The following is a 13,059-nucleotide window of genomic DNA, read 5'->3' as shown; positions in this document are numbered from 1 at the left end:
CTAATTGGTTGTTGAAGTAATTCCTGGGACGCTCACTTGCTTTAAGTCATGGTCTCATTGTTCAGCAAAATCTTCATAACTACATTTTAAAATACACCCACTTTGTTTCCAATAGGTTCAATACAAAAAAGATTATGAAAAAGCCAAAGGGAAAATGGTTGGCTTCCAAAGTCTCCAAGATGATCCTAAACTGGTTCACTATATGAATGTAGCCAAGATACAATCCGACCGAGAGTATAAAAAAGACTATGAGAAGACAAAAACAAAATACAACACACCCCATGATATGTTCAATGTTGTGGCAGCCAAGAAAGCTCAGGATGTTGCCAGCAATGTCAACTATAAGCATACACTCCATCATTACACCTACCTGCCTGATGCCATGGACCTGGAGTTGTCTAAAAATATGATGCACATACAGAGCGATGTAAGTGACACTTACTTCACAAGATAATCCTCTCCTAAGGTCAGAAACTGCATGAGAACCCACTGCTTGGGGCACTTACTCCTTTTTTTCCCCCTTTGCTATAGAATGCCTACAAGGAAGACTACAACACCTGGATGAAAGGCATAGGCTGGATACCTACTGGCAGTCTGGATGTAGAAAAAGTTAGGAAAGCAGGTGATGCCCTGAATGAAAAGAAGTACAGGCAGCATCCAGACACCATCAAATTTACCAGCATCGTGGACTCCCCAGTTATGGTCCAGGCAAAACAGAACACAAAGCAAGTCAGTGATGTAAGTACAAAAGAGGGGGCCAAGAATGGAGGGAGGCTTCAACAAAATAATTAGCAGCTCAAAAGTTTTATTCTTTGGAGCCATTAATTTTCCTTTTACTTTATTTAATTTAAAATAATAATTACAGTTATTTTTAGTTTGGGGGTCACCTGAGTGGCTTAGTTTGGTTAAGTGTCAGACTCTTGATATCTCATATCAGGTCTTAATCTCAGGGTCATGAGTTCAAGCCCTGCATTGGGCTCCATTAGAAAAAAAACAAAAACAACCACAATTATTTTTAGTTTGGGCACTAACATTTTCTTCTCTATTACTATTTATCTTTTTATAACATCTTCCTTTTTAGCTGCCTTTGAAATACTGTGTTACTGGATAAATTTGTCATGATGAAAAAGTTCTACTCTTGTACTACACCTGTATATACACACACAAAATTTAAATTCCAGACACTTTAACAAACTCATCACCTTCAAGTCCATATTAAGTTGCATATATTTGCTGTTCATATATAAAATACTAGTAGTACAGGGAAATAATTCACATGAGTATATGGTTTTGCTTCTCAGAATTCATCATACACAAATATTATAGAGGCTTTTGAAAACTTACATCTTGGAGATTAGTATGTTGTTTGCCCGGCTGTCCATGAACAATGTGTATGACCTGGCTAAAGTCAGACCTAAAAGGAAGCTTAGTGTATAGAAGAATTAAAGGGACATGGAAAGCATTTATTTATTAATTCATTGAATAAATGTTTTTGAACTCCTTCCCTGTGCTGGGCATTGTATTATAAAGACGCCATAGATGAGGAGTAGTGAGATATAGGATATAACAAGGATATAAGAGTGTAAAACAAAAGCATGGATAGAACCAGACAGAGCATTGCCACACCAAGAGGTGAATGCTACAGGAGAGGTATGTGCCAAGTGCAAGAGAAGAGGGTAACCCCCCACCAAGGCTTCCCTGGCAAATAAGGGAAGAGGGTGCATTCTTGCTGAAAGAAAAAAACATAATGACTAACAAGAGCTAATGAACTGGAAGGACGGTGAAGGGTTTGGGATTATTATCTGATAATTGAGGATCTTGCGTGCTTATACTCTGGATATTGTGGGGTAGGTAATTGGAGGTATTGAAGATCTTAATCCATGGAGTTGATTATCATATCTGTGTTCTAAAAGATAGCTCTGACAAAGAGTGCTGAGATGGCATTGGTTAGGGGAGAGATTGGAGGTAAGAAGATAGATTAAAAGCGCTTACAGAAACCTAGCAAAAGACTCCTTTGGACTTCAACTAAAGCACTAGCAATGGCAGAGGAGATGTGTAGAGGACAGAATCAGTGAGACTCTGTGAATGCCTAGCTATGGTTTCTAAAGGCAGTGAGGAAGTAAAGTTACCTCTTGGATGCCTAGAAGAAGTTATTTAGGATTTGAGAATTCAAATAGATATCAGCCTCTTTAGACTTTGTGATACATAGACGGCAGTTTACACGTGATATCTGCTTGAGGGTTTATGTGATAAATGACAGTCAAGAGATTGAAAATCTAGTGATTCCAGTTGTGTTTTAGATTTTTAGAAATCAAGCAATTTCTTTTCTATTACCAAGAGGAGGACACAATCTAAGTTCTATATCCTGCACCTAGCTGTCTTTCTGACATCTGTAAAAAGGATAGGATAGGGTAAATATGAAACGGTAAAACTCTCAAGTACACTGGGTAATGTAGAAGTGCCCTCATAGCATGAGGAGATTATTATATGGTTTTAGTGCTGCAATTGTAATTGGAAAGGTTTTTTTTTTTTTTTAGCAGAAGTGAAAGACTCCTTCTAAATGCCATTTTCTAAGAATCAAAAACCCAAAACTAAAAAACAAGACCTGTTTACTCCATTAGTAAAGATTGGACTTTTCTGACTTTGGTAAATTCTGTTTATTCAAGTTAGGGTTTCGCATTTGAAATGATTTTCCATTCATTTCTAGCAAAGATCACTGTTTTCTACTTTTCTATTTTAATACACAGAGTTTTTAGGTCTTTCTAAAAATGACAAAATGCTTGATTTTTTTTTAAAAATAGGGAAATACCTTTGATTTTTAACAATAGAAGTAGTAGAGGGACTGTGCTGGGAGTAACTCCTTTGTGCAATTCAAACATTTTCTTTTTTTGTGCTATCTGTGATACATGTTATTTTTGTGATTGTGTATTGCAGATCTTATACAAAGCTAAAGGAGAAGATGTGAAACATAAATACACTATGAGTCCTGATCTCCCTCAGTTTCTCCAGGCCAAGTGCAATGCTTACAATATAAGTGACGTAAGTAGGGTATTCAATGGGGTGTGAAACCCAGACAAGGTGGTAAAGTAATAGAATCTCAGAGTAGGATGGGGCCTTGATAACTATTTAGGTCAGTTTCCCACACACATACTGGATGGAGCCTATCTCATGACGATGGCTCTCTGCCTCTTAAGTTGGCCTCTTCAAGGGCAGTATAATTCCAAAAGGATGTGACATTTTCCCTTGCATGGAGCCCAACATCTGTTCCTCTAAAACTTCGAGTTAGTTTTCCTCATTTTGCAAGTGGAGAGAGTTATTATCCTGCAGAAAAATAAGAATTAATGAAATCCTTTTATTACAGCAAACCTGAAATTTCTAAAGCTAACCACCAGGTCTTCCCTTGACCTTCCTTCCGTAAGAGTGGACAACTTCATTTTCTCTAGTTGGTCCTCACACACCAAGGTTTCCAGAAAGAACATTTATTCCTCTCTTCTAGATCCACTCCAGTTTCTCCGCATCCTGCTTTGCTCTGCACCCAAACCAGGTTTGGGTGTATAATTGGTGCAGCATCCTGTAATTTCATGCTACACAAGGTGTGACATTTTGCTAATGTGACTTCCCAAAACAGAATGTACTGTAGGAGATTCCTTTAGCTTCTATCTGGAAATGAACAAAACAGTCCCAGCAATTGGGGACTCACTTCAGCTGATCCATGCACAGCATGCTGACCTCCTTCTTTCCTTCATATCCCAGGTCTGCTACAAACGGGACTGGCATGATTTAATAGCCAAGGGCAACAATGTGCTGGGTGACGCAATTCCCATCACTGCGGCCAAAGCATCCAGAAACATTGCCAGTGATGTGAGTAAAAATTTTAGGTGAAATGTGGGTGCATTACCTTTTTAAAAACTAATCAAATGTGTGCTTGTCTAAATGATGCCACATTGAAAACGATATGTCGAGGTAATGACGTTGAAATTCTCCAAAAGATACTGTTTTGAAAAGCTGTCATTTTTTCAAAATTCCTTGATTCTTTTCCATTGACCCCACTTGGTAGAGCTGTCGTAAATCTGACAACCACTTTCTCCCCTGATTCATAGGCCAAATTACCTCTACTGACACATTTCCTTGACAGCCTACATTTATTTTCAGTGAGAACACCCTACCTGACACTAACACATTAAATTCAAATGACTGCCTGCATAATAATTGTATTAAGAAGATTGAAAAGATATTCTATTAAATGTAAGGATTTTGTAAACCAAATGGGTAAAGGTCCATTTTTCTTGAATTTAATTTTCATTTATGTAAATCAATGCCCATTTCATCTGTAATAGGAAATGTATACACTTCCACTTCTTCTCATTGAAGATCAAAAATCTCAAACAGCATGCATGCCCCGCAGACTTCACTGTCACCTACTATCCTGAGGGCTACAATCACGGTTTGGGAAAGGAGAAAAAAGAAGCCACCCATGTGTGCAGACCACAGGGGAGCTCAGCTTTCCTTAGAGAGAGGTCCCTGAAAATGCGTCCCTCAGAGATGTGCACACCACTATGGAATACATCTCTAGATTAAGGACAAAGTGAAAGTCTAAATATGACTTTATCATTGTTTTAGGCTTTGTGCAGGGCTCTTTCTAACATACCTAGAAATGTCTCGATGACCCTTTTGCCTGCTAAGCTCTTGTTTATAAATTGCTGCATAAATGACACGAGCAGAGTTTCTGCAGAATTTAAGTGGATTTGAGTTCTCTTCTATAAAAATTGAGGTTTTGGGGATCCCTGGGTGGCGCAGCGGTTTGACACCTGCCTTTGGCCCAGGGCGCGATCCTGGAGACCCGGGATCGAATCCCACGTCGGGCTCCCGGTGCATGGAGCCTGCTTCTCCCTCTGCCTGTGTCTCTGCCTCTCTCTCTCTCTCTCTCTCTCTCTCTGTGACTATCATAAATAAATAAAAATTAAAAAAAAATTTAAAAATTGAGGTTTTGACCTGTTACCTACCATACAACTCCGTCTACACCCCATTGCCGGTGCCAGCAGCGAGAGAGCTTGGGCTGCAGAGCCTTTGCGCTGAGGTTTTTACTGCCAGGGGAAGCTCCCAGCCATTCCTGCCCTTCCTGTTCCTGAACTCCTCTGCAGCTGCTTCAGCAGGGAGCTTGGAAAGAGGCTGCTGAGAAATGGGTGGAGAAGGCCGGGCTACCTGCTTACGCAGTATCTAAATTGATGCCCCCTAGAAAGAAGAGGGGTTTGTTCTAACCTTACTCCAGCAGCCTGAGACAACACAGTAAAGGTTTCCACCCCCTACTCCCAAGAAAAACTGTGTGAACTCACATACAGAGTCCTTTGGAGTTTCTTCTACGTCAGTTGCATACGTATCACTCGGTCAATGGGAGCAGTATATGGAAGGTTTTCTCACTAATTTCTAATGTTCTGTGATGTATGATAACATTCTGTGGTGGTAGTAATGGATTGGGAAAATTCACATCCCTAGGAAACCAAGAGGTACTGCCTTATATTTGGAATGTGTCTTGTTGCATTAAGCATGAACATTCAGATGGGTTAAAGTAAAGTCCGACATGCAAAAGCATTTGTAGGATTTATAGCAAAGAAAAAAACTGGTCCTGAATCTATCATGATACCCATTTGTAACCCAGCAGTGTTGGAAATAACTGTTTTCACTCTGAACTTTCTGGGGCACATGGGAGTGGGGAGGTATGGTTTGCATTCTTGTACAGTCTTCCAGAAAGTCACAATGTTCGAAGTGCCTTTGTGTGTGACTATACTTGCTATACCTAATGTTATCAACTTTGCTAACCAAATTTTGCCTTCGCAGTATAAATACAAGGAAGCTTATGAGAAGTCAAAGGGAAAGCATGTGGGTTTTAGAAGCCTTCAGGATGATCCCAAGCTGGTCCATTATATGAATGTGGCAAAACTGCAGTCGGATCGTGAATACAAGAAGAACTATGAGAACACCAAAACGAGCTACCATACCCCTAGGGACATGGTTAGCATTACTGCTGCGAAGTCAGCCCAGGATGTTGTCACCAACGTCAACTACAAACAGCCCATACACCATTATACCTACCTACCCGATGCCATAAGTCTCGAGCACACCAGGAATATGAATCAAATTCAGAGCGATGTGAGTATGACAGGCCCAGGAATGTTGGTACTTCAGGGGTGATCCTCTTCTGTCTTAATAGGCTTCACAATACAGGAATATATTTGAGAAATGCACCTTTAACAAAGGCATGGTAGACGAGCAGGGGTTTTGCTGTCTTTCTGTTCTCCTGTTAGTCATTGACATTGTCTTTATTAACGCACGGATCAAAGATAAAACCATATTCCACTAAGTATATAAACCACTTTGATTCCCAGCAAGAGGCCATGGTCGCTCTTGGCAGACCTGTTTCAATGGTGACATGTAGAATGAAAAATAGTATTCTCTACTCTTTCTGAATTCAGGAACATTTTTTCTTTTTTTTAACTGAAATTCATTCTCATGCACATTAATCTATGTGGTGAGTCATTTAAATGAACCAGGGAGGCTTTGTGATTGCATTGCAGCATGATTCATGGAGAGCTGCATGGGGAGGCTGTTTAATATTCAGGGCATTTCCTTCTGCAGGAACCAGATTTCTGTAAGAATCATCCTCTGTAGGGAAAGATATGGCATCCGTTTATTGTCACTCGACGAAGATGTCTTTCCCCAGCTGAGATGTCTCTCCCCAGGAATAGCCTAGGCGGACAGTATGGGTGAAATTCAAAGTTGTGGGGTTTTCAGTGAAATAAAAAAGAAAGCCCAATTTATTGTCAGAAGAGACACAATTTTTTTTTTTTTAGCATTATCCATGGAAGTATGTGGCCTAGATTCCCTCTGTGTCGTAGAATGCACTCGAAAAGCAGAACTGCTGTTTCTTAGTACCAGATACTGGGGAAGAAGCTCAATGGCATACGTAGTGAAAGGCTTCTTTACGGACCTGAGCATGCTAGAAGGGTGGCTATTGTGATTTCCTCTGGATATAATTGCAGATTTCAGAGGCCACCTTTGTAGGCTATCTCCTCATATGAAATTATTCTTTTACAGAATGTGTATAAAGACGAGTATAACAACTTCTTCAAGGGCATTGGATGGATCCCTATTGGTTCTCTGGAGGTTGAGAAGGCCAAGAAAGCAGGTGATGCCTTAAACGAAAGGAAGTACCGGCAGCACCCGGATACCATCAAGTTCACAAGTGTGCCGGATTCCATGGGCATGGTTCTGGCTCAGCAGAACACCAAGCAGCTAAGTGATGTAAGTGGTTCGGGGCTTATCCAGGGGAGCCTGGGATTATCTGTGGATTTTATTTCCTACACCAGTCTCGGTTGTCACATTATCATAGATATCCAGGGGTGCTTGGTGGCTCAGGCTGTCAGGCCGCTGACTCTTCATTTTGGCTCAGGTCATGATCCTCAGGGTCCTGGGATTGAGCCCTGCGTCGGGCTCTGCACTCAGTAGGGAGTTGGCTTGAGGATCTGCTCTCTCCTCCTTCCTCTGTTCCTTTCTGCCGCTCACATGTGTGCTTGCTCGCGTTCTCTCAAATAAATAACCCCCCCCCCGCCCAAGATTTATCCATGAATAACCCCATTCCACCATCCTTCTCCATCCTTCTTAATTCCACATGTCAAGGTGCATCTGTGTGTTTGTCAACTGCTTTCAGGGGTACATTAGAAAGGCCTTCTCCCTGTTCTCTTTATGTCCAAGTTCCCAGTTGCTTCAGAAGAAGGAGGATTTTCCAGATTTATTTTCCAAATGTAGAGGATCTGTGCTATTTATAGGCAGACCCCTATCATTATACACAAGAAATGAAATGATTACTGTAATCATCTGTGATTCCTGCTGAATCGTAAGCCAAGCTATTTATTACTCTGAGTTGCAAGCGCTCTCCGTGGCTACCCGGGGAGAAGGCCTGTCCTCAGCCTCTGGCATGACAGCTCGAGGTTCTGGAAGGCGAGCCGCTTCTGGGGGGAGGCAAGCACCTCACTTCCCGAGCCCACATCTACCTGGCCCCTCACTGCCTCAGAGCCTGGTTGCAACGCTCAGTGCCTCACCTCATTTGGGATTTCAGAGTTCTGTTAAAATCCCTCTGACAGAGCAGCGAGGAAAGCAACCCAGAGATGATGTTGTGTGTTTTAGCCCCAGACGTCGAAGGTGGGGGGAGGCTTTGCATGGCTCAGATTTGAGAATCCTCTGTGGATGTCATTTCTCAGGCCCATCTCTGTTGTCACCTTACCATGGATAGTTTGAGCTTAGCTCCACGTGGGGTGGGGGTGGGTGTTAGCTCAACCGCGAGGTGTGTGTGTGTGTGTGTGTAAGCTCTATGTGCGGGGGTGTTAGCTCCATGGCCGTGGGTGTGTATGTGTTAGCTCCATGGGGGGGGGGTGTTAGCTCCACGGGGATGGGTGTGTGTGTGTGTGTGTGTGTGTGTGTGTGTGTGAGTGTGAGCTCCACATGCGGGGGTGTTAGCTCCATGGCGGTGGGTGTGTATGTGTTAGCTCCATGTGGGGGGTGTTAGCTCCACGGGGATGGGTGTGTGTGTGTGTGTGTGTGTGTGTGTGTGTGAGAGCTCCACGTGGGGTGTGTTAGCTCCACGGGAATGGGTGTGTGTGTGTGTGTGTGTGTGTGTGAGTGTGAGCTCCACATGCGGGGGTGTTAGCTCCATGGCGGTGGGTGTGTATGTGTTAGCTCCATGTGGGGGGTGTTAGCTCCACGGGGATGGGTGTGTGTGTGTGTGTGTGTGTGTGTGTGTGTGAGAGAGCTCCACGTGGGGTGTGTTAGCTCCACGGGAATGGGTGTGTGTGTGTGTGTGTGTGTGTGTGTGTGTGTGTGAGCTCCATGTGCGGGGGTGTTAGCTCCATGGCGGTGGGTGTGTATGTGTTAGCTCCATGTGGGGGGTGTTAGCTCCACGGGGATGGGTGTGTGTGTGTGTGTGTGTGTGAGCTCCACGTGGGGGGTGTTAGCTCCACGGGGATGGGTGTGTGTGTGTGTGTGTGTGTGTGTGTGTGTGTGAGAGAGCTCCACGTGGGGTGTGTTAGCTCCACGGGAATGGGTGTGTGTGTGTGTGTGTGTGTGTGTGTGTGTGTGTGTGTGAGCTCCATGTGCGGGGGTGTTAGCTCCATGGCGGTGGGTGTGTATGTGTTAGCTCCATGTGGGGGGTGTTAGCTCCACGGGGATGGGTGTGTGTGTGTGTGTGTGTGTGAGCTCCACGTGGGGGGTGTTAGCTCCACGGGAGTGTGGGGGGGGGCACTAAACATGCAGATGCTTCGGACTCTGTTCCCGGCGCGGTTCCCAGCGAGCTAGGTCTGCCCCCGGGTCCTCGTCTTCGCCACCCCGACCCAGGCCGCGCACATGTACCCGGTGCCCGCTGCCGCCTCCCCACTGATCCGGGGCAGCCTCCTCAGGCCTCCCAGCCTCCGGGCACCTGCCTGCTGTTCAGTGGCCGCAGTCGGTCAGCGTGGCCTTCTCTCCCGGGGGCAACCGCAAGCGGCTGGTGTGCGGGCTCCCACCCCGGGTCACACATGACCCCCGGGGGAATGGCCTTAACACACGTCACAGGGACGCCGGGGCGGCCCAGGGGGTGGACTCTGCCTGCGGCCCAGGGCAGGACCGGGGTCCCGGGGTCGAGTCCCATGTCGGGCTCCTGCATGGGGCCTGCTGCTCCCTCTGCCTCGGTCTCCACCTCTGTGCCTTATGGGTAAATAAAACTATATTTATTTATATATTTATAACTAAGAGCCTATATATATTTACATATAAATCGCAGCCCTCTTATGCTTAACGGCCCTTAGTAACTTCTTGAAGTAAAAATCTCCCCTTACCTTGGCTGCAGGCTCCGGGGCCCCGCCCCCCACTCTCCCAGCCCCGGGGCTCTGGGACCCAGGCCGCGTTGGGCTCCTCACCTCGGCCTTGCCCTTGGGACCCCGCCCATGGCTGTACAGGGGCCTCCCTGGAGAGCCTCCACCGCCCCCACGCGCCGCGACCCGGGTCAGCGCAGGTTCCGGCGTCCGGGCTCGTCCGCGTGGCCTCCGGGAGCACAGGCGGCCTGTGCGGCCCCGTCTGCGGCCCCTCACGCGGACGCCCGCGCCGCAAGGTGGGGGGCGGGGGCACCGGCCTGGCGCGTGGTGGGGAGCGACGGGCCACGTGAGGGGCCGCGCGGGGAGCCGCCTCCCGCCCTGACTGACCGTCGCACCTGTGATTGCAGCTGAAGTACAAGGCGGAGGGGGAGAAGCGGAAGCACACGTACACCCTGGACCCTGCGCTGCCGCCCTTCATCCAGGCCAAGGTCAACGCCCTCAACCTGAGTGACGTGAGTGTGGGACCCGCGGGGCGGCCTCCGAGCCCGGGGGGGGGGGGGCACTCAGGCCGTGACCCCGGGGCGCGCCGAGCCCACTGCCCTGGGGCTGGAGGGGGCAGGTAGATCCCTAAAATCTTTAAAACGACTTGACCAAATCTGGGAGGTCCCACGTCTGAACGTTTTAAATTGACTATTCACACCTTTCTGTAAGTTTAAATTGCTTCGTTACGAAAAATGTAAGAAAATAAAGGATTGCGTGCTTATTATACAAAAGCTTGAAACTATAGAAATCTATCCAAGTAGAGCGGCCAAATAATAAACTACTGTTTCCTTTCTTCAAGTCTCACTATAAGGCAGACTGGAAGAAAACCCTTGCTAAGGGCTATGATTTGAGACCAGATGCCATTCCCATTGTTGCTGCAAAAAGTTCAAGGAATATCGCGAGTGACGTAAGTGTGACTTGAAAGCAGAAAACTCTCTTTCTGTATATTTTCAAAATCTTTACGTGGCATATGAGGTAATAGGATCCGTATTAGGAAATAGGAAATATTTTTATATTATGGGTTTTTTTTTTAACATCCTAAGTGCTGATGACTTTTTTATATTACTTTAACATCTTTAGCAATTCAATAGAGTTTTTACAAAGAAGAAAATTATTTGTTTTAAACTATGAAATAGTTGGAACTCTCATTGGTATCATTGTCATAAACTTGGAAACTGCTTTTTATTTGGATTTTGTTTTCAAGAAAAAAAGCCTTGGCATACTAAAATGTCACTAAGTCACACACACAAAAAAAAAGGTTCCAGGTTTTTAAAGGAATATTCTTCTTTAATATAATTTTCACAAAGAAAAAAATCTGGTAAGATAAGAAAACCAGGAATAATTATAGATTAAGTGACAGGATTTTAGTTACTTACCTACTTGCTTACTTTTTATTAAGTTAGTTTCTATATGAATTGATATAATACCTTGAGAGAGTAAAACTCATTCATTTGGAGGCTAATAAACTAATTTGAATAAGAGCTTTGCTGAAATTTACTGAGGATTATGTAAGCACTTTATAAAGTAATGCAAATTATTTGGAAAGAGATCATAAAACAACATACACCAAAATCCTTAATAAACTTTTTAGGAACCTTCGAGAATATTCAGAGAATCTGCTTATGAATGTGGTAATGTATAAACCACAAATTACCCCATTTTTAATTATCCCCAGAGCATATGTCAAGACCCTCCATTAGAAATATTTTACTAGCTGTTTGTTTAAAAATATTTTAAAAGTTTAGATGTTACCTGGATCCAGACTGAAATTGGCTTTTGCTTAATTTAGTATATAAATTCAGTCTGTCACTTAAGCATTCCCTATGATTGATGCTGTCAAATTCTGTCTGCCTTTCTTTTTCATATAGTTCAAGTACAAGGAGGCTTATGAGAAAGCCAAAGGCAGGCAAATTGGATTTCTAAGTCTTCAGGATGATCCTAAACTGGTTCATTACATGAATGTAGCCAAAATGCAGTCAGATCGTGAGTACAAGAAGGGTTATGAAGCCAGCAAGACCAGGTACCACACGCCCTTGGACATGTTCAGCGTGACAGCAGCCAAAAAATCTCAGGAGGCTGTTACCAACACCAACTACAAACAACCCTTCCACAACTACACGCTGCTGCCTGATGCCTTGAATGTGGAACATTCCAGGAATGCAATGCAGATCCAAAGTGATGTATGTAATGGTCAACAGATTATTGGCATAGAATTCATTATCCATTTCTAACCGGTGGGAGGGAAGAACGAGAACTTGGCAATTCCATTTACTTCCTCTGAAACCTGGCTGAACTCGCTGTAATTAGAGATCCTCTCCAGATTTTGGAGTTATAGAATTTCACTCAAACCTGAAAAACTAAGAGGTTCAAGTGGGTGCAATGTAGTATCTTTTCCAGTGTAGAATTATTTTACCCTTTCTCCCAGAAAGTTAAATTTTAAAAAGGAATTATTGGGTCAGGTTCTCCTGATCAAAACCACTATGAACGCAATCACTTTTTGTTTTTAAGATTTTATTTTTAAATAATCTCTAACTCAATGTGGGGCTTAAACTCACAATCCTGAGATCAAGAGGTGATATGGTCTATTGACTGAGCCAGCCAGGAGCCCCTGAATGCAGTCGCTTTTATACTTAGTTTTTTCCAAAAGATGGTAGGGAATAAAACGTGGATTATTTCTCTTCTTCCCCCCTCTTTTTTTGTTTTTGTTTTTTTTGATAATGAGTAAATCATCTAGCCAAAGAAACCCAAACCTTGACTCTTTCTGAAATGAAAATGTCCTTTTTCATGGTAAAGAATCTATACAAATCAGACTTCACCAACTGGATGAAAGGGATCGGCTGGGTCCCTATCGAGTCCCTGGATGTGGAGAAAGCAAAGAAAGCAGGAGAGATCCTCAGTGAGAAGAAGTATCGCCAGCACCCTGAGAAGCTGAAATTCACCTATGCCATGGACACAATGGAACAAGCACTTAACAAAAGTAACAAACTGAATATGGATAAGGTAAGAACTCACCCACCAGCCTCAGCCTGAGATCCCTAGCAGTGTTTGAATCCTTGAGCCCTGGCAGTGCCACTACAATCATCATCAGCACTTTTCTTTATCATGGTCTTGGTGGGGGGTGGTGGTGGTGGTGGTGGTGGTGGTGGTGGTGGTGGGAAGGGGGCATTCTGTAACTTTC

General features: G+C 44.2%; 1 protein-coding gene across 21 annotated transcripts in view; it reads left to right on the top strand.

Moving 5' to 3' along the window:
• The window catches only part of LOC129495594 (nebulin-like), a 201,565-nt gene that overhangs the window by 45,743 nt on the left and 142,763 nt on the right, over positions 1-13,059 (top strand). For all 21 annotated transcript variants that reach the window (XM_055303241.1, XM_055303247.1, XM_055303246.1 and 18 more), the window contains exons 33-42: positions 116-427; positions 532-738; positions 2,935-3,039; positions 3,754-3,861; positions 5,836-6,147; positions 7,093-7,299; positions 10,247-10,351; positions 10,681-10,788; positions 11,750-12,061; positions 12,675-12,881. In XM_055303241.1, coding sequence (XP_055159216.1) covers positions 116-427; positions 532-738; positions 2,935-3,039; positions 3,754-3,861; positions 5,836-6,147; positions 7,093-7,299; positions 10,247-10,351; positions 10,681-10,788; positions 11,750-12,061; positions 12,675-12,881 — 1,983 coding nt within the window. The remainder of the gene's footprint in view (positions 1-115; positions 428-531; positions 739-2,934; positions 3,040-3,753; positions 3,862-5,835; positions 6,148-7,092; positions 7,300-10,246; positions 10,352-10,680; positions 10,789-11,749; positions 12,062-12,674; positions 12,882-13,059) is intronic.

Source organism: Nyctereutes procyonoides, unplaced genomic scaffold (genome assembly GCF_905146905.1).
Source record: "Nyctereutes procyonoides isolate TBG_1078 unplaced genomic scaffold, NYPRO_anot_genome, whole genome shotgun sequence".
Classification (NCBI taxonomy): Eukaryota; Metazoa; Chordata; class Mammalia; order Carnivora; family Canidae; genus Nyctereutes; species Nyctereutes procyonoides.
Note: the sequence above shows the minus strand (reverse complement) of the source record. Positions and strands in the feature narration are given on the sequence as shown.